Here is a 26930-nt window from a genome sequence, read left to right as displayed (position 1 = left end):
GGCACACAGTGACTGCTCACAACTGACAGAAGTGGAGGATGGACAGAGAGTTATGGCACTAAAAAGCTGGGCATAAACGTGTCGTTTTGGTAATTTGACCGGATTGTCAATGCTTCCAGAAGGTTTAGTATTAAGTTATTTTCTGTATTTTATGTTGCCTTGACATCCTGGAGCCTTACTAACCTTGGAGAGGCTACCCCTCCCAGGGGTAGCTAATTCCCACAGATAATAAAAAACTTGCTTACAAGCCCCCTTTTGTAGGCTAACCAGTCAACCCATAGTCTATACCCCCAACAATCCCCTTTATCTAACTATGGCACATCCAGCCAATATTTCCCCTGTCCTAAATCAACTCAGGACTAGGTCTCGGACAACTAGGGACCTTCCATATAACCAAAACCCACCAAAATTATTTAAATTTGCCAATCTTACACTTGTTCAAACTTGCTTATCTGTTTCTTCACATAGAAGTCACAATAAAGGCTCTGGCCCTACACCCCTCTGCCTCCTGACTACCTGGTATCTGTTCGTGTGGCTCTTCATGGTGTGGAAATCATAAATAATAAACTATTCTTTCAAGACAGTTGTCTTTATGTCTGTGTCCTACTATACCTGATTACAACAAATTTTGGCTACCTTTCAAACACCACATAAAAATAAATGAATAAAATAAAGGTATTGTGTCCATCTATAACTAAAAAAAATTAAAAAATAAAATAAAATATGAAGTTGTTCAAATTAATGCATAATTATAGAAAAAGTAAAGGTCAATACATTTCTTTAGTCTTCCCTTAGGAGACTTTTTCATTTTGCTTCTAATACTACTATAAATGGGAGAGCCCTCATTTGTTCTATGATAAAATTACAAAAATCTGCACATTGTCAACTCCACAGTACAGCTAATAGAGAGTAGTGGTCATGCCATGTCATTCCAGGCTTCAGAATAAGACTGACCATCTCTCAAACCCACTCACTGTGTGTCATGCACAGGAAACACCAGGCAGGGTGGGCAGAGGACAGGCAGTCCATTTAGGGAACCTCTTCCTGACAGAAGAGCCGCTTATCAGTCCCCACTCTAACCCTCCTTGCATGGTACTGAATGCCATCCCGAGTGCCTTCCCTGACCTGGGCCTAGATCTTGGACAACTTGAAGACCTACAGCCTAAAGTTCACTGGGGCCAGATGGCTTAGGCCCTGAGGCTACTCCACACTCCCTCTCCACACAGGGCCTGGCCAATGGCCCAGTAACTTCAAAACTATAACCCACTTCACCCTGGCATTCCTTAGTACAAGTCCATTCTAGGGAATGGGAAAATAAACCTTTGGTAAGTGGACATGAGAGATGTTAGGTCAGGGATGCTACACTTTATGCCAGTAGCCTGGCAGTCAGCCCTGACTTCAAGCACTCTTTTTTTTTTTCCTATTGACAGATAGCATTATTTTTGTACTGCACAACAGGATGTTTTGAAGTATACATACATCGTGAAATGGTTCAATATGGCTAATTAACAAATGCATTACCTCTCACAGCTATCAGTTTTGTGGTAAGAGCACTTAACACCCATTCTCTTTACATTTTTCAAGGATACAATACCATGTACTGCGTGATCTTACTTATATGTGGAATCTGAAAAAGATGATCTCATAAAAGTAGAGAGTAGAACGGTGGTTACCAGAGGCTGGGTGGTTGGGGAGATATCAGTAATAGGATACATAATTACAGTTAGATAAGGGGAAATGAATTTCAAGAGATCTACTAATAGCAAGGTGACTATAGTAAATGATGATACATTGTATTCCTCTAGCACTTACTGAATCTGTGGGAAGGTCAGTCCCACCAAATCTGCTGGGGTAGGTTGTGCCTCACTCCAGCATCCCCTGTCCTGTTCCAGGACTTGAATCATCCCAAGACTGGGCTTGGCCAGCTTTTACCCTGCATATGTGAATTCAGAGACACCTAAATCATAAAGACTACTGGCAGGATTGTTCTTTTGATTTCATCCAAGCTCATTAGATTCTAAATTTCCACCTTTAAACTGACAGACTATTTTATCCCTGCATTACTTTCAATATATTTTATGGCCTAAAGCCTGCCCATTATGACTGATCAGCATTTCTGAATTTCACTTTTCACATAATTAAAGTGCATTAGAACACAGGCACGTGGTATAGGAAATGCATTTATGTGGCTGGTGAAGGCAAAGAGCTGTAGCATTCTTTGTTTTAAAATCACCTTTTAGTATTTGCACTATGGCAACGGAAGGAAACAGACATGAAAAGTATTTATTCTTTTAAAATCCCCAATCTGATGAGAATCTAGGTGTGTTGGTCAACTTTCCATTGTTGGGAAAAAATACATGAGATAATTAACTTAAGAAGAGAGGTCTGTTTTGGTTCATGGTATCAGTGGTTTCAGTCCATAATTGGTTGGTCCCATTGCTTTGGGCTCATGGAGGCACAGCACATTATGGTGGGAGTACACGTATATGGCAGAGGAGGTCTGCTCACCTCATGGCAGCCAGGAAGCAAAGAGGGATAAAGTAAAGGGCTAGGGTTCTAATAGCCCCTCCATGGGACTGCCCCCAATGACCTAACTTCCTACCACTAGGCTCCACCTCTTAAAGGGTCCACTGCTTTCCAATAGTGACACAGATTGGGGACGTTTCAGATCTAAACCAAGGTTTTTTATTTGGGGTGTGTGTGTGTGTGTGTGTGTGTGTGTGTGTGTGTGTGTGTGTAAAATATTTAAGAAAAAATTATCTAATTCCAGAAGACAGTATTTTATTGTATAAATCATATAATCAAGTCTCATAACCTTCCCTAGATTTTTAGGAAAAAAAAAAAAGCCTACATGTTTTTCATGTCTATCATCAGCTATTTCACCTTTATTTTGGTCTCTGATTCATCATATTCTGTTACTTCCCCTGTTGCCTCTGCTACAGATGCTTAGATTGTTTGTGAAATAGTCTATTTTAAGTATGGGCTTAAATTTTTTTTAAAATCACATATGTGTCATCCTGATGAGAGAAGGAGAGGGGAAAAAAAAAGAGAAGACTAAGAGTATGGGAATGTGCAGATGCTAACTGGAACTCCTGCCAGGGAGGCAATTGTCAAATGAGAACACTAAGCCACCCTCACAAGCTCTCCCTGAAGGCTTATCTTCAGAGGAAGTGGAGCCCATTTCCACAGTCCTGCGGATTTTTATAAGACCTTTTTATGTACATGAAAAGTCCAAGGACAGCATCAGTTGGTAAGTTATGGATGTTCGCACAAGCATCCCCCATCGAACAGAAAAGAAGGCTGCTTCTCTTAAGATGTTGGTATCGCAGGAGAGGTGTGGAAGGAGTTTGGCACAGAGATTCTGTCTCCCATGTAACTTCAGGGAAGTGCCTTGCATCTACCTCTCCCGAGACGCCTTTTGTTAATTATGTAGACGTGCACTTGTAGGCTGGACTCTGAAATTTCATTAATTAGCACTGTAATCAAAGTACAGCTCTAGTTCACTGGCAGAAATGGACAAAGAGCTGAAGCAAATTGTCCTGGTTCACAGGAAAATAAGGAACATTCAGTGTTTTTCTTCCCCAGAGACCCAAACAAGAATGCTTGCAGCACTGACATTTGAAATAAGAAAAAAATTGGCAAGAAATTAAATTAGGTTCTGTGGTCAAATTAACTTAGAAAATTGTGTTATTAAAAGAATAAACATGTCTCTCTCTCCTGCATGGCTTCCCTGATTTGTAACATTCTAATCCATGCTGTTGCCCTCCAAAAAGGGAACTCGAGCATATTGAGTTGACATGTCCTTCTTCTCCTTTCAAAAATAACTTTGATTGCTATCTTCTGTAAATCAGGAGAATGTGCTGTGAGGGGTTCAGAATGAGGGGCTGGGGACTGGCCAGGTGGGGAGGTGCTTCACCCTCCTGGTGCCCAGCTTTGGTGGGGGTACCTGCAGAGAAGCCAACTCCTTTATGCTCAGCCCCACTCTAATTACTCTTCAGACACAAATGCCTGCCAGCTGGGATTTCTTCCTTCCTGGAGCATAAACCAATAAATCAGAACATTTTTACAAGTTCAAATTTTTTTTATGGTCTTTAACATGTGATAAAAGCCTCAGGATTTTCAGAGTTCTATGTGGAAATGCATTGCTCACAGCAATGTTGTGTGTTTCTAAGTAAAACTAAAAACACAACAGTGGACACCTACAGATTAATAGTTAACCATTGGTATCCATAGGAGGTTGGTTCTGAGAGCCTAATAGTTACCAAATTCCAATCCCAAGATGCTCAAGTAGTCATATAAATGGCATAGTATTTGCATAGGAACCACATCTCTCTAGATTACTCAGGATACCTAATATGATGCCCACATATTTCATTTTTTGTGAATTCAACTTAGTATTCAGCATGCAGAAAATTCAAGGTGTTTTTTTTTGTAACTTTCTTTAAAATGTTTTTTGAACATTTTTGAACCATAGATTTAAATAGGTTGAATTTTCAGATGCAAAACCCATGAAAAAGGAAAGCAACCCTATCTGTTGGTCATTTTCAAATGAAGAAGTTGGGTGGGGTTGCCAGCTGGTCACTATTGATCCAATAGACAGTGATTTTTTAAAATTTGACTTTCTTTTATTATTGGATGGTGGGAGGATCATATTGTATTTGATGGTAAAATTGGACACCTTCACATAAAAATCTCAATTTCTAGCTTCTCTTAAAAGTGCTATATTCCAGGCACTAGGTCCTCGGTGGGAGCTGCTCCCTCAGGACAAGTCTTCCTGGATCTGGTCTGTATCTGGCTTGGCCCTGTCAGTCTGTGCAACTCCATTTCCTCCTCTCTGTTAAGTGAGGTGCCCTCCTCTCTATGCTTTCCATCCTCCGCAGTGGATGTCAGTTCCATCCTGGGAGTTTATTCCTTTTATGATCCTTCACTGACAAGCTAGCAGGGATTCCTAAGGAGCAGACACAGCACAGGGACTGGGTCAGCTATGGGTAACTGGATGTTATCTCAGCCACTAATACTGCCTAAAATAATGTTCTGTGAGTTCACACAATTGTTTTGACCATCACATTTCCCTCTAGAGAACACACTTCCAGCAGACATTGAAGTCCTACTAAATCCAGTGCTCATTCAGGAGGTCGGTCTGGCTGTAGCAGAGCCTCTTGGCCAGGGTGAGGAGTGAAGGAAATGAGAACATTTCCCTGAGCCTGCAGCCCCTGTCGAGGGAAAGCCTTACCCCTCACATCCCAGAGGCCCTGAAGAAGAATGGCAGATACTCCCTGGAGAGGAGTAACAGCTAACAGACGACTGAGGAGGATGGAAAAGTCCAATCAGGATTAAGCAAAGTTGGAAGCTTTACCACCTCCTGCCCCCTCCCTGCTCCATCCCTAACACAGCTCCAACTGTATACTTGGAAGCCTGGGGAAGTGTAGACCAAGAGAAGAACACCTACATATGCTGATATGTAGGCTCCCCAAGAAATGCTGGAGAATTTACCCTAGTCTTAGACGACAATTATCTTCAAATTCTTGTAACATTTACTGTGAACAACTGCCAGAGGTGGGGAGCAAATAATTTCCGCTTCACAGAGTGCCCAGTTCTATATACAGGGCGGAAAAAAAAAATCCTCTAACAGATGGCTGGTGCTCTGCAAAGTGAAAAGACTCTTCAAGTGCCCCAGTCATAAATTACAGAAAAAAAAATGATATCACTAGAGGGCAGCACATGGAATCTCACTCCCAGACAAGTGCAAAAGCAAACAGTGGAAATATCCAGGTCTGAGCTTCTGGAGAGGAAGCTCCTGGAAACCAGGGGACAAACAGCAAGGACAAGGCTATCAATTCTGGGCACCTCAGACCCTGCCTCTCCTTTCTGTGCTCCAAACTCATCAAGTTAGTTTCAGGGCCTTGTGCCTAGTTGTCACCTTGTACCTTTTGAGCCTTAGATAATGTGCCATGTGTTCAGAGAAACACCAGACAACCTCAACCACATTTCCTTGCTCCTTTCCTGGTAGCACTTCCCATTGCTTAAAACTGTCTCCTCTTAGAATGTGAGCCACCCACAAAGAGGGCGCTGAATCATTACTACTCTTTCTTGTCACTGAGGTGTCCCTGGCATCAAGAACATGCCAGACATGGGGTTCCCTTCAGGCAGAATGTGTGGATCCAATAAATAAGAGAATGAAAAAATGCACACAGTGAACAGACAAACATTTACATGCAACCATATTGATTTTTATTTTGCTGGGGTTTTCTCTGCAAGGAAACTTTCGAGTTTGGAAGCAACTTCTTTAAATGGCTGCTTTTGCCATGAAATCTGTTTGTCCATGATAAGCCAAATTCGCATGAAGATAAATTAAAACAGGATGATTTTTCCTTAAAAGGGAAAAATCATGAGTCATTATAACAAAGCCCAAACAGAAGTCAAATGCTGCATTTTTAATGAGGCCAAGATAAATCAAGACTATTCTTGGTCCATGATTAGCACCCAGAAAATGCACCTTTCAGCGACAATGTCAACCAGGATGGAAGCAAGGGCCTACGAGACCGAGAGAGGGGGCTGTGCACTTCAGCCAAGTTTTTCTTCATCTTCACAGCCAGACGTGTCCAGCTGTCCCAGCCTGTGGCTGTGTCCTCTTGTAATTTATTATTCATCCTCATGAAGCTTAATCAGGGTTGCCCTGGTGACTGTGGGGCTCTTTGAAGGGCTGTGGCTACATAATTGGGGTTGGCTTGGTTACTGGATGCTTTCAATTCTGAGATGAGAGTGCTGGTGATAAATGCAGCTCTAAGCCTCAAGAAGAAACTGTAATAGGCTTTGGAGAGAATGAGATAGTCGCAAAATTAAGGACCTCCTCAAGACATGCCATTATGTGTCTCTACCCGTGGTCCTTACCAGTCCAGTGACAACAGATAAAGTAACTGGCTCAGGAAAAACAATAAGCACCTTTTAAAGAAGTTACTCCAAACAGAATCATGAGACTAATGAGATCACCTCAGCTGCTTGAAGTGGGGCTGTTACACGGGATGCAGAGTTTGCTGTAAAGATCCCACTCAGACCACTATTCAGCAAATATTTTCCAAGTTCCTGTACCCCATGCTGGGTACAGAGAGGAGGAACTTTGGGGACAGCAACTTGGAGTGTTGTCTATCTAGAAGGGGAGTGTCAGAGAATATGTCCAAAGAACTGATTTCCCAAAAAGAGAGTAATGTGTTGAACAAGGAGGAAGGGGAAGATAGGAGTGGAAGGTCAGAATTCATCCTGGGGCCCTCCTCAGGGATCCAGCACTTGAAGTTCTGACATCAGGGATCCAGCACTTGAAGTTCTGACATCAGGATAAGAAGAAGGCAGAGGGGTTATTGGACTAGAGATCTGAGACATGCTTGTGAGGACCTGGAGGATTGTAAATGTGGTTGAGCCTAGTATCTGGTCTGAGATGCTGAACTGACATCTATATTCATGGTCATAAGGGACATCAGGAGCTGATGCCCACATAGGCCAATCAGCTGGGTGAGATCAGAGCCATCATCATTATAAGCCAGAGAGAGTTCAGAGGATAGGCCAAAGAATGAAGGCCACCCCACCTCCCTGTCTGTGACACTCAACTACTCTCCATACCCAGAAACCACCAGAGACAAAGAGAAGATGGAGAGGAAAGGAAAAGATGGAAGAGCTGGACACCTCCTGGAGACACAGAGCTCAACTCGGAGAGGTTCCTTTAAACTAACAGAGACCAAATCACTGGGCAGTGATAAAAGAGTGAGATTTATTTTTCCTTTGTCAGTGGACACATGCCAAGAGGAGGAGAGATATAGACAATGAAGAATGCATTTTTTGCCCTTTTAAGTCCTAATATGAAAACTTTAATCACCCACATCTTATATAAGTCAATAGGATTGGGCCCAAATAAATATAAGTAGCTCAAATTTCCCAGTGAACAAAAAAAAAAAACTGAAAATATTATGCTAAATGAAAGCAGTCAGACACACAAGGACACACGCTGTATAATTCCATTTACAGGAGTTACCTACAATGGGCAAATTCATAGAGACAGAAAGTAGAATATTGGTTATCAGGGGCTAAGAGAAGGGAATAATGAGGAGCTATTGTTAAATAAATATAGAGTTTCCACTTGGGGTGATGAAAAAGTTTCAGAAATGGGTAGTAGTTATGGCTGCACACTGTGTGAATGTACTTAATGCCACTTAATTTTACACTTGAAAATGGTTAAAATGGTAAGCTTTATGTTGTGACTATTTTTTCAGAATCAAAAAAGGACTCTCACCTTCATAGGCAGAATAATATGATTTAATTGTCAACTCATGAGTCCCATCAAGTAAAAATGAAAAAAAAAAAAAAACAAGGTGCAAATTATCAATGAGATAATAGATTCAACAGTGAATATAGAGGAACATAATATATTGAAAATATATAGAGATATCATAAAATATTTATAAAATACCAGAAACAAGGTGCAATGGCACACACCTGTAGTCCCAGCAACTTAGCAGGCTGAGGCAGGAGAATTGCTTGAGCCCAGGGGTTTGAGACCAGCCTGAGAAACACAGTAAAGATACCAGTTCTTAAAAAAAAAAAATACTGTAAACTATTTTGTGCTTATGACTTTAAAAAGACTGAAAGTCCAAACAGATCACAACTCTGAAAAATGCAAATATTGCCAAAAATTACATTTGTAAACATTAGCTGATTCAGAAAATGTAATTGGTGAATCTCTTCAAATCATCATGGAAGAGACAATTCGGTAGTCTATACATCTGCATACCCATTACAGAACATTTAAAAAAGAAAGTCTTCTAAGTTTCCAAAATCACTACAATAAATATTGGTCTCATTTACAAGTGATGATATTTCATTTACTACTTCCTTTCCCTTTTCTGGCTGTATTACATTTGTGTAGCTGTCATATATTGTCTTTTCATCTTGTTTCTCCTAATAGAAGTTCTGGACATACCTTAGTTTTTCTTTGCTGTTATGAAGAAAAAAATTAAATATGCAGAAAGTAAAGAACACATTTGTAAGTAATCCATGGATCAAAGTTAAAGTCTCAAGGGAAAATTTTTTTAATTAAGAGAAATGAATGAAAACAAAATATATCAAAACATGTGGGATACCATTAAAGCAATAATAGGAAGGAAATTTATAGCACTAGATACTTATATAAGAAACTAGGAGAGGAGCTGGGGTTGTGGCTCAGCGGTAGAGCACTCACAAGGCCCTGGGTCCAATCCCCAGCACCACATAAACATAAATAAATAAAATAAAGTTATTGTGTACAACTACAAAAAAAAAATTGAAAAAAAAAGAGAGAAACTAGGAGAGGCCTGAAATCAATACCTAATTTCTTCCTCAAAAAACTAGATAAAGGAAAGAGTAAAAAACCAACCCAAAGCAGGCAGAAGAATAAAATCAAAGATAAAGGCAGAAATCAGTGAAATATAAAACAAAACAATTGAGAAAAAAAATTTTAAAAAGGAAGTGGTACTTTAACAAGATCCATAAATTTGAGAAGTCTCTAGCAAATAAAAAGAAGATACAAATTGTGAGGCTCTGGAATGAAATGAGGATATAGCTAAAAGCCCAGCAGACATCAAATGGATAATGAGGGAATAATATGAAAATTCAACACAAATATATTTCACAACTTAAGTGAAATGGATTCAGCTAAAAAACAAACTTACATAATATAGAATAGATGATTTGAAGATCCCTATAATTATTAAAGATGTTGGATCCACAATTTTAAGGCTCTCAAAAACAAACAAACAAATAAAAACCCAGATGATTTCATTGGAGGGTTATACCAAAGGCCTAAATTAACCTCAGTTCTTCCCGAAAAGAGGAGGGAAATTTCTCAACACATTTTATGAAGCTACTATTAGCTTAATACAAAACCAGACAAAAAGAGTAGAGAACAAAACAAACAAATAAACAAGAAAATGAAATGAACTAGGAAGAAAACAAGAGAAAATTCCACAACAAAATTATTTGCAAATCAAACCCAACAATGTATAAAGATGATTATATAACATGACTGAGTTATATTTGTTCTAAGTATGTAAAACTGGTTACATTTGAGAATCAGTATAACCCACCATTAACAACAAGCTAAAGAAGACAAATTATGTGATTATATCAATTGACAAGGAAAAATCTTTTGAAAAAAATTCAACATGAATTCATTTTAAAACTCATGCAAGTCAGGAAAACAAGAGGATGACCACATTTGAAATATATACTATACTTACATAACAAACACTATATCATATAATACACACATGTGTGTGTTTCTGTTCATATGTATACCTATTATACATTTTATGTGTACAGGTATAATAATGTATGATATATACATTTTATACATATGCACACAAACAAACAAACAAACCCTATACCTAACATCACATGACTGTTGAAGATTGGATGTTTTCCCTTTAAGATTAGCAATACAGTAAGCACGTCTCTCTCATGATACTTATTCAACATAATACTGAATATTGTTGGCAGTGTAATAGGCAGGAAAGAGATATAAAAAGCAAACAGATTAGAAGCTGAGAAACAAATTATCTCTTATTTTTTCAGATGCTATGACAGAATATGCAGAAGATCCCAAGGAATCTATCAAAAAACTTCCAGAACTAATGTGAAATCAGAAAGTTCTCAAGATAAAAACCAAAAACAAAAGTCAACTTCATATACACATAGTAAAAATAAACATACAGAAATTGAAATTAAATAAAGTTACCTAAAGAGGATGACACTTAAGTATACATTAAACAAAAACATGTATAAGACCTATATGCCAAATACTACAAGATGCTGGTGAGATAAACTTTAAAATGGTGCATAAATGGAGAGACACACTCTGTTCATGCATTGGAAGACTCAAGATAGAAAGATGTCAGTTTATTATAATTTGTTCTGTAAGTTTCATATAATTCCTAAAAAAAACCTCAACAAGAGATTTTCTTTGTATGGGAAGACAGCATACACAAATAATTTACATGGAAAAGTACAACTTGTAGAACAACTAAAACAGTCTTGAGAAAACAGAATCAAGTGGGAGGAAACATTGTCCACTAATAAAGCTTATTATATAGTGACAACAACCCAAACAGTGTGGCACTGTCAGAAGGAAAAAAATATAGAACAATGAGGCAAAATAGAGAACACAGAAATAAGTCCTTGCAAATACTCAGAATTGATAAGGGCACAAAAGCAATTAAATAGAGGAAGGATAGATTTCTTAATCATTTATAGCAATCAGACAATGATAGGGAAAACAATGAACCCCAACTTCAACTTCATACCTTATGCACAAATTGATTCAAATGAGATTTAAATGTAAAATGTTAAACTACTGAATTTTGGGAGAAAAAGTCCTGAAGATTATTAAGATCCAGTGCTAAGGAGAGTTCTTAGAGTTGCCACTAAAATCACCATCTAAATTGAGAAACCTAATCAAAATTAAACATCTTTGTCCTCTGAAAAGTCTATCTAAAAATGCTAAAGGAAAAGCTATAAAAAGGATGAAAATATTTGTGAGCCACATATCTATTAAAGAACCATTATCTAAAATATAAGGAAAATCTCAAAATTCATCTATTATAAACAAAGAAGTCAATTAGCCAGTTGTCAAAACATGTTAACAATCATTTCACCAAAGAGTACATACAGATGGCAATGCAGCCCCTGAAAAGGTATTCAACACTATATAGGAGAGAAATGAAAAATAATACCAAAACACCATATCACTACATACCAATAAAAATACTGACATCATCAATGATGGTGAAGATGCATAGTTTGTAGCTTCTTACAAAACCACATATTATTATCATATGACACTAGTAATTGCACTGGGTACTATGAAAACTATGTTCACACCAAAAGCTATTATTTTATTCACCACAGCAAATAGCCAGAGTTGGCTCGGATGTCCTTTAACAGGAAAAGGTTAAAAGGCCATACATATACACCATGGAATACTACTCTGTGATAAAAAGAGGTGGAATAGGGATACATGAAGCAATTTGGATGAGTCTCTAAGTAATTAGGCTAAATGAAAAGAAAGTGATTCCAAATGGTTATTACAATTGGAAAGCTACCTCCAAATATTTTCAAATTTGAAAAAGACAATAGTTATTTCTATAACGTTTTGGAAATGCAGAAGTTTTAGAATGGTGGACACATTAGTAGTTGCCAGGAATTAAGAACAGGGTGGAAAGGATACAGATGTGGTTATAAAAAGGTCAACCCTAGGGATCCTTGTGTTGATCCTGCCTGACTCTGGTGGTGGTTATACAAACCTGCATGGATGACAAAACTGCATACAATTTATACAAAGAGTCACATACCCAGACAGACAAATGAGTGCAAGCAAAACTAGGGGGCTCTAAGGTGGCTTGCATCAATGTCAATACCCTGGTTGTGACTTTGTACTAGTATACTGTAGTTTTGCAAGCTGTCACCATTGAGGAAAATAGGATAAAATACTATTATATAAAAATAAAATACTGTGAATGTCTCTCTATTATTTCATATAATTTCATGTGAATCTACAATTGCCTCAGTAAAAATTTTAATTAAGTTTTAAAAAATTTACATTGACAGTTCTAACCTTTTCCCTTTCTGTTGTAGAAACAAAAAATTTGTAAGTGCCATTTCTGTAGATAATCATTGTAGAGTACATTAAATATAAAACAAGTGTTTGTATTCATTTTCACAGGTTTCTTAGAGAGATTTTTCAGATTGGCCCTAGGGAATAAAAGTCAGAGATATGTGGTATATATAAATGATCTGATTAAAAACATTTCTACAATGAGAGAATTAATCATAGAGAGCTTCTAAGTTTCATTCTTGCTCTATAATTCTGTGTTCACTCTACTGCAATCTCAATTTAATCATTCATTACCTTCCATGTAAAATGAGAAGAGAAGCAGAAATAAATTGAAAGGTTTGATTTGTTAACTCTCTCATGTATTGTTTTGCTCTAAATCTAAATGTTATTTTTTAATTCCATCCTAACTACCAGGTTTTGTCAACCTTTTAATTGAAACATTTAATTTCTTTTCCTATCCCTGAAAAACTGCTTGGCCACAGCTTGAGAAGCTACTGAGGTCGGGGAGGGAACTGAAACATGGATGACTGCATAACCTTTTGAAGCACAGGTTCTACAAAAACCTGGATGCCCTACTTAATTATAACTGGAAAAATGCTTTGCCACAAATCAGCAAAGGCACATAGCCTGATCCACTATTTTTAATTAATTATAACACAGCTTTCTCAAATTAGCCACAAAGAATCAAGAGCTGGAGAATAACTACCAACAGTTCCAATAAAGATCTAGGTGATTTTTCCACCGTTGAGGCCATCTTCAAAGAAACTGATAAGCTGAAGCTAAAATTCAGACATCAAAACAATCTTGAGCCAGGTACAGTGGTCATGCCTATAATACTAGAGGCTCAGGGGGCTGAGGCAGGAGGATTGCAAGTTAAAAGCCAGCCTCAGCATCTAGCAAGATCCTAGGCAACTTAGTGAAACCCTGTCTCAGAATAAAATATAAAAAGGGCTGGAGATATGGCTAAGTGGTTAACATCCCTGGGTTAAAGTCCCAATAGCAAAAAATAAAATCATCTTGAAAAAAACAAAATAGGAGGACTCACACTTTCTGATTTCAAAATTTACTACAAAGCAATAGGAATCAGGATAGCATGGGAGCAACACAAGGAGAGTCCTACAGAACAATGGAGTCAAATTCAGAGTCTGGAAATAAATATCTATGGTCAACTGATTTTCAAAAGGAGATTCAGGACCATTCAAAGAAAAAAGGACAGTCTTATCAAAAAAAATGGTAGTAACAATTCACAATAGCTAGACTGTGGAGCCAACCTAGATGCCCTTCAATGGATGAAAGGATAAAAAAAAATGTGGCATATATACACAATGGAATATTACTCAGCACTAAAAAATAATAAGATCATGGCATTTGCAGGGAAATGGATGGCATTAGAGCAGATTATGCTAAGTGAAGTTAGTCAATTCCAAAAAACAAATCCCGAATGTCTTCTCTGATATAAGGGAGGTGACTCAAAATGGGGAAGAGAGGAAGAGCATGGGAAGAAGATTACCTCTACATAGGGAAGAGGGGTGGGAGGGAAAGGGAGGGAGAAAGGGAATTGCATGGATGATGGAAGGAGAACCTCATTGTTATACAAAATACATGTATGAAGATGAGAGAAAGAAAAAAAAAGAATAGCGTCACCCTAGATTAAGTAGAGAGAAGTGATGGGAAGGGAGGGGAGGGGTTGGGGAGATAGGAAGGACAGCAGAATGAAACAGACATTAGTATTATTGTGTGTATATATGTGACTGCATGACCAATGTGATTCTGCAACCTGAATACTCAGAAAAATGAGAAATTATATCTCATCTGATTCAATGTATGATATGTCAAGATCACTGTGCTGTCATGTGTAACTAAGTAAAACAAATTTTAAAAAATGGTGGTAAAGAAATTGCAGACACATATACAAGAGAACAAAGCTAGAGCTTCACCATTATAGCACATGCAAAATCTTACTCAAAATGGATCAAAGACCTAAATATAAGAGCTAAAAGACTCTTAGAAGTAAATATAGAGGTAAATCTTATGAAATTGAATTCATCAAATTTTTATTGTGACACTAAAAACAGAAGGAACAAAATACATATGAATTGGAATTCACCAAAATTAAAATATTTTGGCTTCAAAGAAAATCATCAGGAAAATGAAAAGAAAACCTATAAAACAGAGTAAAATATTTGCAAATCATGTATCCAATAAGGAATTTGTTACAAGTATATAAAAGGAACTCTTAAAGCTCAATAATAAAAAGGCAACCCAATTTTAACATAGGCAAAGGACCTAACAGACATTCCTCCCAGGAAGATATACAAATGGAACATGAAAAGAGGCTGAGAATCATTAGTTATCGGGGAAATGAATGTACATGGATGGATGAATGAATAAGCGAAATGGGGTATTATTCATACCTTGGAGTATTATCCAGGCATACAAAGAATGAAGAAGTGCTGATACATGCTACAGTGGACATGAACCTTGAAAACATGTTCAGGGAAAGAAACCAGTCATAAAAGACCACCTATTAAGTGACTTCAGTCATTGAAAATAGGAAAATTTATAAAGACAGAAAGTACGCTAGTTGTTGCCTAGGACTGGGATGAGGGAAGGAAAGTTATAGCTAAGAGGTATAGGGTTTCTTTCTAAGGTGAAATTGACTATGATGATGTTAGCAAATATCTGTGAATATCCTAGAAGCCATGGAATTAAATGGGCAGGGTTGTGAGTTGTGTGATTTGTGACATCTCCTAAAGCTGTTTTTCAAAACTGATCATTTAATAAACCACTCTTCCAAACAATACCAACCTGCTCTAACACACTCCTGCTTCAAGAAATTTCATACACCAACAAGTGAGAAAACAGTCTCTCCACAAAACCATAACCCATTGTGCATCTTGGGCGGACTTGGAAATAAGGTGGAAATTCTAAAAACAAAGCACTTCCCGACTTCTTCCTTTGCCACCAGATAGTTGATGGTCTTTTATCACTGGTTCCTGGGGTTGTAGGAAAAGTCCTTTGCTAATTACTTTTTAGGGAAGAGGGCAACTTCACCTAGCAGAAATTATACATCTCACATGGGAGGCACACCCCAGGGAGAGGCTGAGATCAAGTCATGGATCAGAAAAACAGATAGAAAGAAGGCAGCAAGTAGCTTTTCTTCCAAAGCCTATACAGGTGTGAGATCTCTCTGGATCACCCTCTTTTACTCTAGGGGACACAAGTACATACCAGAAAACCTGGACAGGACTAGAGACATCCAATTAGTGTGTGGATCTTAGGCACTGGCAGATCAGGGCACTCATGCTTTACTGCTAACAAGGAGAGACCACACTGTCCCACAATGTGACGAATCTGATTAAAAACAACATGGGGTCAGAAAAACACTGATGGAGCAATGGGTAAACACAATATAACTCATGCAATTATTTGTTCATAAGGAAACATCTTTTCCCCCACTTGCCTGCTTGATGAGGCTGGGAAAAAAGTGCCCATGCTCTTTACAAATTGCAAGCTGTAACACTGAAGTGTTGGCTGAGATTCCTTATCACTCTTTTCTATATAAGAGAGTTTCTCCCATGTATCCAAATACTTATTTTGTCCAAAAAATAAAAAGAAATATTCTTTACCTCTATGATTCAGGGATACATATTCTCACCTTTCTTAATTGTTAGCATAATTCTAAAGTTCAAGTGCTCTAAAAAACAGAAGTGCAATGATACACTAGTGGTTAAGAGCACAAGTTGGATTATGATACCAGCATATGCTAGCTGCATGACTTTAGAACAATTACTTAACACCCAGGTCTCAGTTTACCTACCTATAAACAGGGATAAAATAGTAACTGTTTCCTATTTAATTTTCCAGAAGTAAATAAATGAACTCATGTAAACTGTTAAAAGCAGCCCCATACACAGCAGGTGCTCAATACAGGGAACAACCATCACCATCATCACTCCCATGCAACAGATAGTTTTCTTTTTGCATAAAAATAATCAAAAGCACATTTCAAGCTTATGTCTGAACATATAATAAAATGAGTCAAATAGATGTCTTTTGTATAATTTCCACCTCCATTTCTAATTCTAATTCTGGTGACAATACCAAGTAGGACAAATATTTTAGGTTAGTCTATACTACAGTGTTGGAGGTTTTAATTATTAAAAAAAAACAGTGTCTGACTATATATTCAAATTTACCAGATATAATGACAAGAATGTGTGTTCACTGAGCCCAGGCTTATGATAGAAATTCAATGGAAATGACCCAACACTTCTCAGCACAGGTAAATATAGTGCACCCTGGTAAGGATACCCTGCTATATTTGAAAGAACAAAAGACACCCTACTTTTACTTACATGGTATATATAAAACATACCATTGAGAGGGGAAAGTGTCCCATACAAATGTAAAGAGTATAAATTACAAATAAAGTTATATGCTTGGGTATGTATATGTACATGTACATCAATACATATGTGTACAAAAAAGACCTTCATACATTATGAAGTAATTGCCCATGTGACAGAGAATGGGAGGTGAAGACAGAGATTTCCAGTCATTGTCAAACTTAGTGTTACTTGCATATTTTCTAAAGAGAATCAATTTATATTTTGTTCCATATTTTAAAAAGAAAGAGAAGCTAGTGTCATTTCATTCAAGACAGAATACTTACCAACATATATAATGCTCTAGATTATGTCAAATTACATTTGAAAAGTATTCTATTATACTTTCATTTAAAGACACAGTAAGAAAAGTATGACAGTAAATCCAAAACTTCTGCAGAATGAATTGAAAGAATTAGGTCATTAAAAATAAGGATTTAAACAAATTTCATGCTGTCATGTTTTGATGTCCATGAAACCCTAAATTAAACAGAACACAGTGAGGCATTTAAAGGGTATTCGGGGAAAAAAAAAGCCAATGCATTTTCATATAATTAATTTAACTAAATCAGTATGTTTATTTAAAATCCCCAAATGATTTTTTCAACTTCCTATGGGGGCTCTTAGGAAAGGAACAGTTGGGATGCACTCTCTGACTGAGTCGCTTGCATGTGCTCCCTGCCAGCACTGGTTCCAGGCAGGCCTGGATGCATGACAAGGCACTACACAGCTGTGGCCTTCTGCTTTGTGCAGCTCTGGCAGAGAGGGAGTCATGGGAAATGACAGCACTTGAAGGAATGAGGCCAAAAAATGAGAGAACAGCACAGGTGGGCAGCTTCTCAAGAAAGGGCAATGAGGGAAGGCCCTGCCATTTATAAAGCACCAAAGCGCCGAATCTGAAATCTGGAGGATTTGAGGAGCCTTGGTGTACCTGGCAGGAGGAAGAGCATCTGTGGGGAAGCACCTGGGAGCAGCCTAAGGTAAGGTACCCTACCTAGCTCGGCTTATGACTCAGGAGGGGTCAGATCAGCGAGGAGTGAACTCACAGTAAGTTCTCTCCAGGGACAGACACACAACTGAATGAATTCTGAACCCAACAAATGGAAAATATATGTTTTGTTTTCGTTCTTAACAGAAACCTGCAAAACATACTCCAAAACTAGTTCTGTACAAAGTACAGAAAATTTTACCAGGTTATAAAAAATAGAAATTAGAGGCCATATATTTTCATGGGACAAAGAAGAGCAAAAGAACAAAAAGCCTAGCCACCCAAGAAGCTGAGAACATTAATTTAAGTAATGCTTACATTAAAGGGAAAAGTAAAAGAGTTAAATTTACAAACTATTTAGAATTAACTCAATCAGAGCACTGGGTATTAGTAGCACCCACAGGAAAAACTACAAACTATAAAAATAATAAAAGCTATAAAAAACAATATTGCTACTGTCACTCAACTGAGAAAGGTAGAAAATGAATAAAACATGCCTTAACAAATAGAAAGGGCCTGGCATAGTGGTGCACGACTGTAATCTGAGGGGCTTGGGAGGCTGAGGCAGGAGGATTGCAGGTTCAAAGGCAGTATCAGCAAAAGTGAGGCACTAAGCAACTCAGTAAGACTCTGTCTCTAAATAAAATACTAAAATAGGGCTGGAGATGTGGCTCAGTGGTAGAGTGCCCCTGAGTTCAATCCCAGGTACCCATCCCCCCTCCCAAATAGAAAAGACTAATAAGATAAAAACATAACCAATGAAAACCTTGTTAATTAAAACTAATGGTTATTTCTTGGAGGAACAACAACTTTAAGAAAAGAGATACTTCAGCTCAATGGAGAGAAAACAAAATTTTGATGTACAAGTAATTATTTAAGAAAAAGGTTTTTAAAATGATAATAGTTTTATTAAGATACAATTCACTGATTTAAAGTGTATAGTTCCCAGGTGTTCGGTATATTCACAGAGTCATACAACCACAATCAATGTTAGGACATCTTCATTACCCCCAAAAGAAACCCCGTACCCTTCTCCTAAACTCCCCATTTGTTCTCAATCTCTAGGCAATCAATAATCTACTTTTATCTCCAAACATTTGCTAAAAGGTTTATTTTTTAATTATAAAATGATATTAAGTTTTAGGTCCATTTTATAGCATTAAAATAAAAAAATCAGAAAAACCCATGTGAAATAGTGTTAGGAAGACAAGTGTTAGGAAGACAAAAACTACTTTAAAATATAAAGAAAACTTCAGATAACCCAATGATCACTGAAAAAAATGTTGAAAGCAGCCAAATCAACTCCCCCAAATTAAAAAACCCTGAATAATTCCTAGGTTATTTAAACTGTGTCAGAGCATAGGACTAGCTGAATATAACCTATTTCATTTTGAAAACTAAGCATGATTCAGATATGAAAACTAGACAAGGATAGCATCTAAAGACAAACAGTGGGTCAATCTCATCTAAGAATTTGGATGCAAAACTCTTAAATAAAATATCAGCAAAAAAAAATGCAGCATAATAGGTGTACCTTAAAAGCATCAGGACCAAGGAGGCCTGATTCTGTGGAACAAAGGTGATGCGGTGTTAAGAAATCTATTAATGTAAATCACTGCATTAATGAATCAAAGCAGGAAAGTCATAGGATCATTTCACAGATGTTGGAAAGATGATGATAAAATTTACAAGCATCTTGATTAAAAAATAAAATCTTAGAAAGTCAGGTGAAAGGAAATGCCTTATATTAAAAAGGGCATCTCTCAGAAGCTGACAGCATACCTCTTATTAAATCAAGAGCAATCTTGAGAAAGTCAGGAATAAATCATGAATGAAATAAAATACCATTGCCAGTCAATTTTTCCCCTCATAAACCCACAGAAAGACTAAAGGGTACATCAGGCCTGGGTTGTGCATAGTTGCCTGGAAAAATGACCTGAAAGTCTTATGTTCTCATATCACTGCTTCTTTCCTTGGACACTAGAACTGAGATCTCCGGAATGTCCATTTCACTTGGTTGTTGTGTAGAATGCACCTGGACCTTAACTGTGCATTGCCACACAGACCCTGGGCCTCTCTGACCACAGAAAGTGTTATGAAAACAGCCGTGGGAAACTGAGGCTGTGGTTTCTGGGTGACTCTCATCTGGGAGAACAGCGCACACTCCCTGTAGGTACAGGGCAGATGCAGACACTGGTCTCCAGGTGACGTAGAGATGCTGCCCCCACTGTGTCTCCTGTCCTCTGTCCTCTGTAGCTCATGGTAAGACAGACTAATAGAAACTATCTCTCAACATCATACTTGGGTCATTAAGAGGTTCCCATGAACCTCAGGAGAAAGAAGCGAATGAGGAAGTGCCATTATCTAACATTATTTGAACAGATTTAATCAATGCCACTAGACAGAACAAAACAAGATCCCCAAACCCTGGAAGGTGGGAGATAGTATTTTAATTATTTATTATGGAATCAAAGGTTCAACTGTACATTCAACTCTAAGTACCATGATGTAGAATAAAAAAAATCCTATCTCATATACCACAAGTAGCCTCCTACAATATAAAATACCAATTTAAAAAATGTACCCACCAGAACAAAATACTTCAAATACTTAATACTAAACTTAAAAATATAGGTCTACCTGTATATTTTTAACATTAGAAACATGTTCTGATATTTATAACAACATAAATCCCAGATGCATTAAATTTGTAAGGTTTTTTCAAAAAACCACAATCCTAAAATACTGGGGAGAAAACGAGAAAATTATAATCTTAGAGTGAGAAAGGCTTTTCTAGGAAAACTACATGACCCAGAAACCATAAGTGTAAAATGTTAAGAATAAATAAAAAACTTTCCCACAGAAAGAAAACCATTAAAAACCTCAAAATGCTAATAATAAATTGTGAAAAAACATATATCTGCAACATGTAAAACCATGGCCAGTTTTCTTAATATAGGGAATGTATTTATATATCAATTATAAAAATCAACCCAAGAGAAAAAATAGACAATATACAGATACTGGCAATTAACAGGTAATGAAATATATACAACATAAAGATGATCAACTTCACTTTCATTAAAGAAATGAATATTATATAATAAAATCTTAAATTTTTGTTAGATTGGCAAAGACAAAAAAAATTCTGGTAATATAAAAGTGTGCACGGATCTGGGTAATCAGGCACAACCCCATTTTGTTGGCAAGGGTGTAAGATGGTGCCTCAAATTGGGAGGACAGTTTAGGAATAATCTTATAAATTTAAAGTGGATGCACATGCATTGACTACAAGGACCCTCTTCCTAATTTTTTCTCTAGGTTGGTTAGCACATTCCTATCTTCTTCAATAATACACACTCAGCACCTGGGCCAGCTCCCCAGCAGTGCCAGTTCCATTCAATACTGGTTGAGTAATGAATGTATGCAAAGGGTAATATTCTCAACCATGTTCATTTCAGCAAAAGACTAGAAACATCTCCAACCTTAAGGGGGTGGTTAAATAAATTATCATGCATCCATTCAGTGGAATTCTCTGCTGTTCTGTAATACTCAAGAAGATCTCCAAGTGTTGATGTGCAAATGTCACCAAGCTACATGGTTGACTGCCAAAAGCAACGTGACTAATGATGTGATATATACACAAAAATATGCATAGAAAATGACTGGGAAGTTTCTTTAAACATGTTAGCAGTGGCTACTTCTGGAAGAGAGAGGTCCTAAAAGTCTAGAAAAAAAGAATTTACTTTGCCAGGTGCTGTGGTACACACCTGTAATTGCAGATACTCAGGAGGCTGAAGGAAGAGGATTACAAGTTCAAGGCCAGCCTGGGCAACTTGGTGAGACCTTGTCTCAAAATTTAAAAAAATATATTAAAAATTAGAGCTGGGGATATAGCTTGGTGGTTCAACCCTTGTCTAGCATGCATTAAGGCCCTGGATTCAATCCTGGGCGTTATTTTTTAAAAAGTATTTTACTTTTCCGGTATTTACTTTTTAAAAAAAATATTTTTTGCTTTAGTTGTAGATTATCACAAAACCTTTATTTTATTTATTTATTTTTATGTGGTGCTGAGGATGGAACCCAGTGTCTCGCATGTGCAAGGCAAGCGCTTCACCACTGAGCTACAACCGCAGCCCTGTATTTACTTTTGATGGAAAGAAACTAGCTAATTTTAAATCACACAGAGTGAAAAGACACAAATACTATACAACCATATGGAAATGTAGTAGGTATTTTAAAGAAAAACAAAAACTAGAGTGAAGAACTTAAAAAATATTTAGATAAACCAAAGCATATGCTATGCTCTTGCATGGGAAAACATGATAGTGTTTAGATGTTAATTTTCCTTCAAGGAAAGGTATAAATATAACATGATTCCAAGTCAAATCTCAAATTCATTCCTTCTGAGTCTTTACTAAAAGAAAAAAAAATCCTAAGCTCATTTAGATGACTAAACAAATTTTTAGGAAGTAGATTAAAATCTGGGATGGGTGGGTAGGGTCCAGTGTGCCCTACCAGCTATTAGAAAAGATTGCTCCCTTCTCAACTGTGTCTTCCATGGATTTTGACTCAAAAGCAAATGGATCAAGAGGTCAAGAATCATTGGAATTGCTCTCTTCTGCAGAACTGTACCTTGTGGGTTTCAGGGTTCCTGCTAAAGACCTCTCTCTGAGTCAGAATCCCGAACCAACAGAAGCTTCCTTAGCAACCAGTTTCTAAGATTGGTCTCTAGATCCCTCAGTTATTGTATAGTCCCCATCATCCCTCCCACAAACTTTATATACAAACAGAGATACGAAAAATTATGGTATATATGTGTATTAAGAATTGTAATGCAAAAAAACCCCACAAAGTACATGTATAAAGGCATAAATTGGCATGAACATTCTTTATGTACAGAGATATGAAAAATTGTGCCCTATATGTGTAATAAGAATTGTAATGCTTTCCACTGCTGTCATGTATTTAAAAAAATAAAATCAATAAAAGACTAAAAAAACCTTTGGTTCTGTTATTGTTGCTTGGTACATAGGACTCTTCATGATTCAGGTGGTATTTCATATCACAAATGATGTACTAGGTTACTCAGAAAATGATGTTAGGGAAACTGCCTACCCATGTGGGGAGAAAAAAGTTAAATTTGTCAAATATATTTCTGAATACTGGAGAGTTACTATCAAAAAATAAGAGTACCCCATAACCAGTGATGACTGGGGTAAAACGATCTCGGGAAGGAAAAGGTCTTCTTCAGCATGACTCTAAGGTAATGGCAGAAAGGAGAACATTGCTAAGTTTGAATATAAAAAAATCAAAACCTTTTTTGTGTCAAAAAATAAAGTTAAAATGCAATCAACAATATAGAGGAAATGTAATTGTCCAATATAAGCCAAAGGATTAAAACTATGATAAAGTGCTCTTACAAATCAATAAGCACGTAAGCCCAAAACTGGGAAACTGGGTAAGTACTACATACTGGCAATTCACAAAAGAAGATGAGTATAAATGGTTTACAAATACAAATATGTATATAAACAAACCTAACCTTATGTATATGTAATTATAAATGAATAAAAAGCTCAATCTTATTAATATTCAAAGAAATTCAAATTAAAATAATGATATCATCTTATACCTTTCAAATTGACATGATTAAAATGAGTGACAATGTTTAGTGCTCCCAAGGGTGTAGGGAGAAGAGCATTCTTATGCACTGGGAGTAAACTGGTAAGCTTTCCTACCAGGCAGCATGTCAGTATGCACCAAATGCTCTAAAGATATTGATTCACTGTGATCAGGCAAATGTACTTTTAGGAGCTATATAAAGAATTTATATGAAGATGATCACAAAAAGCAGATATTTTAAATAAGTAAGATTATGTTCACACATACAGAGCAGCCATTGCAAATGAAGTTTTAGAGAAACATTTAAAAACATAGGACAATGTTTATTATCTATTTCAAAAATCACAAAGCAGGAAGATTATAGCACATTCAAGTATATCAAACATATATGCAATACACGCATACACAGGTACACATGTACATACTTTCAGACACATTTACACATTGTACACAGAAAAGATGGATAGGCATAATAAACTAGGTGAAAGAATTATGAGTGTTTTGTTTTCTGAATTTTCATGTAATTTTTGTAACAGGAAAATGCATACTTTTAATCTATCATGTTTTATAGGTTTTATCTAATTTAATAGCCTATTAAAAAACCTCAGGCAGGTAAACATGTGTAACAGGACATGAAAAGAAAGTTAAGAGATAAGGCGGCTTATGTGAAGTCACCTAATAGTAGTAGGTCATGAAGCCATGGCTTCCATTGTAGATTGTTAACTCCAAATCCAGAACTCTTTCTACTGCCTGCATTGCCCCTAAGCAAGTGAAGATACTGGTCTGAAGCTCTGAAATTACTGGCCTTGTTTGAGCCCTGGCAGAGAGACACCTAGGATCAAGCTCGAAGTAGGATAAATACTTAGGATTCCAATTACCATCTAACCAAAGAGATGCTGGAGAGTGCAAAGGTGTTCACATCTGTGGGTGTTATGATGTTCTTTTCACTGATTTGTGGAGGTACTGAAGGCAGAAGGAACAGAGGAAACAAGATCTTCCTTCTTTATCCTTTCCTGCAGCAACAAGGTAGCAAAATTAAGATCAATGAGGGGAAACCCTTAAGGACTAGGCATGATGTCTGGGCCTCGCCTTATTCCTTTCACTTTGCTTCTTTCATACAGGGCTTTGCGCTGGAAAATAAGAGTCCCAGAACAAATAGCCAATCCCTTTCTATTTGTTTATATATAGTCACTAAAGACATTAAATATAAGCCACCATGTTTTACCACATTTGTGACACCTACTATTTAGAGTAAAGAAGATGACCAAGTAATGGATACAGAATGGCATGTCATCCTTCTGACAGAGATGGAGATTCATGTTGAGCCAGCCTTTCGTAATCAACAGGGAAGATTACAGCACACAGAGGAAACTTCTGTGCACATGGTATTGGATGAAATCTGATCAGTGTTCTCTAGGCCACATCAAACAGAAAATAACAATATTAAGCTCCAACAATTACTTTTTGTAACTCAGTAGGTGCTTCAGCATTGAGAATGGACAAGGAGGCATGGCCTTGCTTCAGAAAAACTTCTGGCAATTCACTACTGACTTCTCAGAACCACAGCCAATAGGCAGAGCAGGTACATGAAAGGGAGCCTAGTATTGTCTCCAAGATAAAGAAACAAATGCCAATGCTCCTGTACTCAGGAATCACAGTCCAATCAGGAGTCCAAGAAGATCCATATTTGAGTGCACCATACACACTCAGTTGCTGTCCCAGCCAGATGAATACATTGCAATCATGAGATATTGTGGTTTTATTCTCTTTTGTTTGGAGGTACTGGGGATCAAACCCAGGACAAGTGCTCTAAGTGTGCCTCAAAATTAAAGGGCCAGTTTTATCCAATAAACAGACCCTTTACAAAGTGCATAGCATACTGTCTACAATTTCCTAAATAAAATTCTCTTTTTAATTGAAAAACTGAGAACTATATTGTTTTGATGCACTCATTGTCAAGCACTTAAAATTTACTGTAAGAATGATTTTTAAAAATTCAGTGCAAATAAAAATTAATGCAACCAATATTAAAATATAATAGTCACTGAAGATATTTATTGCAAAATAGCACTACACTAGAGGTCCTTAAAAATAAACTATTAGGTCTAGGGATATAGTTCAATGGTAGATTGCTTGCTTGGTATGTGTGAAACCTGGATTGAAGACCCAGTACTGCAAAAATAATAAAATAAAATACATTTATTAGTAACTGATTTAAAAGTTGAATAAGTTTTAATTGGAGGAATTTATAGAAATGAATAAACTTCACTGAAATTCCTTAAACAAATAGAAAACTGATGAATGAATTGAAAGTTTATAAGAACCCAAAAGTACAATAAAATTATTTTTAAATAGCTCTCATGCAAAATCAAAAATCAAAGGCTATGACCTCTATGAATAAAGGTTTCCATTCATTACTCACCAACTGGCAGCCTTCTAGGGAGTTGACTAGCTGAGCATTCTGACAGGAAAGGATTGAACCAGCCAAATTCAGCATTACACACACTGCAGAAAGCAGCATGAAAAAGGTTATCTGGAAATAAACCAAACAAAAAAATTGATTATTCACTTGGAGAGGATTAGAGAAAAAAATGACTTGGTTTTAAGAAGGCTTTTGATTGATCACATAATTATGTTAATAACATGTGTTTTAAAGGAAAGTATTGTTATGTCCAACATTTCCAATTCACATTAACTTAAATAGAAAAGGTAAACTCTGTGAAAAGCCATAGCAAGCTGCCCTAATTTTTACTTGAAAAATATTATGCTAAAGTATTTCAGAAGCTAGACTTGAAAATTCTTTACATTCTATAGTCTCAGTAGTAATAGGTCATAAATTATGGAGAAAATCATATGAAAAAATATATTCATTAGAAGAACTGTAAGTTTATTTTTTTTCATTTTATTATGGAAAATTCCACACATGTACAAAACCAGAGAGAATAGTATAATGAAGGTCCAGGCCTTCATAACCTACCTTCAAAAATTAATCACTCATGGCCAATTGTTTCTTCCTCCCTCCCCTCCAGAATATTTTGCAGCAAATAGAATCTCATCCTTACAAATAGTAATGTATGCTTCTAAAGTAATGACACTTTTTGAAAATATAATCAAAATACTGTTATCATATCCATAATACTTATTCACTGATATTGAATGTTCAAGAGTTTGCATTTCCCCAGTAATTCCCATATTTTTCATTTTGAAACAGCTTACATGGGATATAGTGAACAGAGTACAAGTGGTTTGTTCTGAATCTTAGGCAGCTTTTAATCTATGAGTTTCTCCCTTTATT

General features: G+C 36.8%; 1 protein-coding gene across 2 annotated transcripts in view; it reads right to left on the bottom strand.

The window, feature by feature from the left end:
• The window catches only part of Entrep2 (endosomal transmembrane epsin interactor 2), a 405772-nt gene that overhangs the window by 77538 nt on the left and 301304 nt on the right, over nt 1-26930 (bottom strand). For both annotated transcript variants that reach the window (XM_040276432.2, XM_040276433.2), the window contains exon 3: nt 26058-26168. In XM_040276432.2, coding sequence (XP_040132366.2) covers nt 26058-26168 — 111 coding nt within the window. The remainder of the gene's footprint in view (nt 1-26057; nt 26169-26930) is intronic.

This window comes from Ictidomys tridecemlineatus, chromosome 5 (assembly GCF_052094955.1).
Source record: "Ictidomys tridecemlineatus isolate mIctTri1 chromosome 5, mIctTri1.hap1, whole genome shotgun sequence".
Lineage (NCBI taxonomy): Eukaryota > Metazoa > Chordata > Mammalia > Rodentia > Sciuridae > Ictidomys > Ictidomys tridecemlineatus.
Note: the sequence above shows the minus strand (reverse complement) of the source record. Positions and strands in the feature narration are given on the sequence as shown.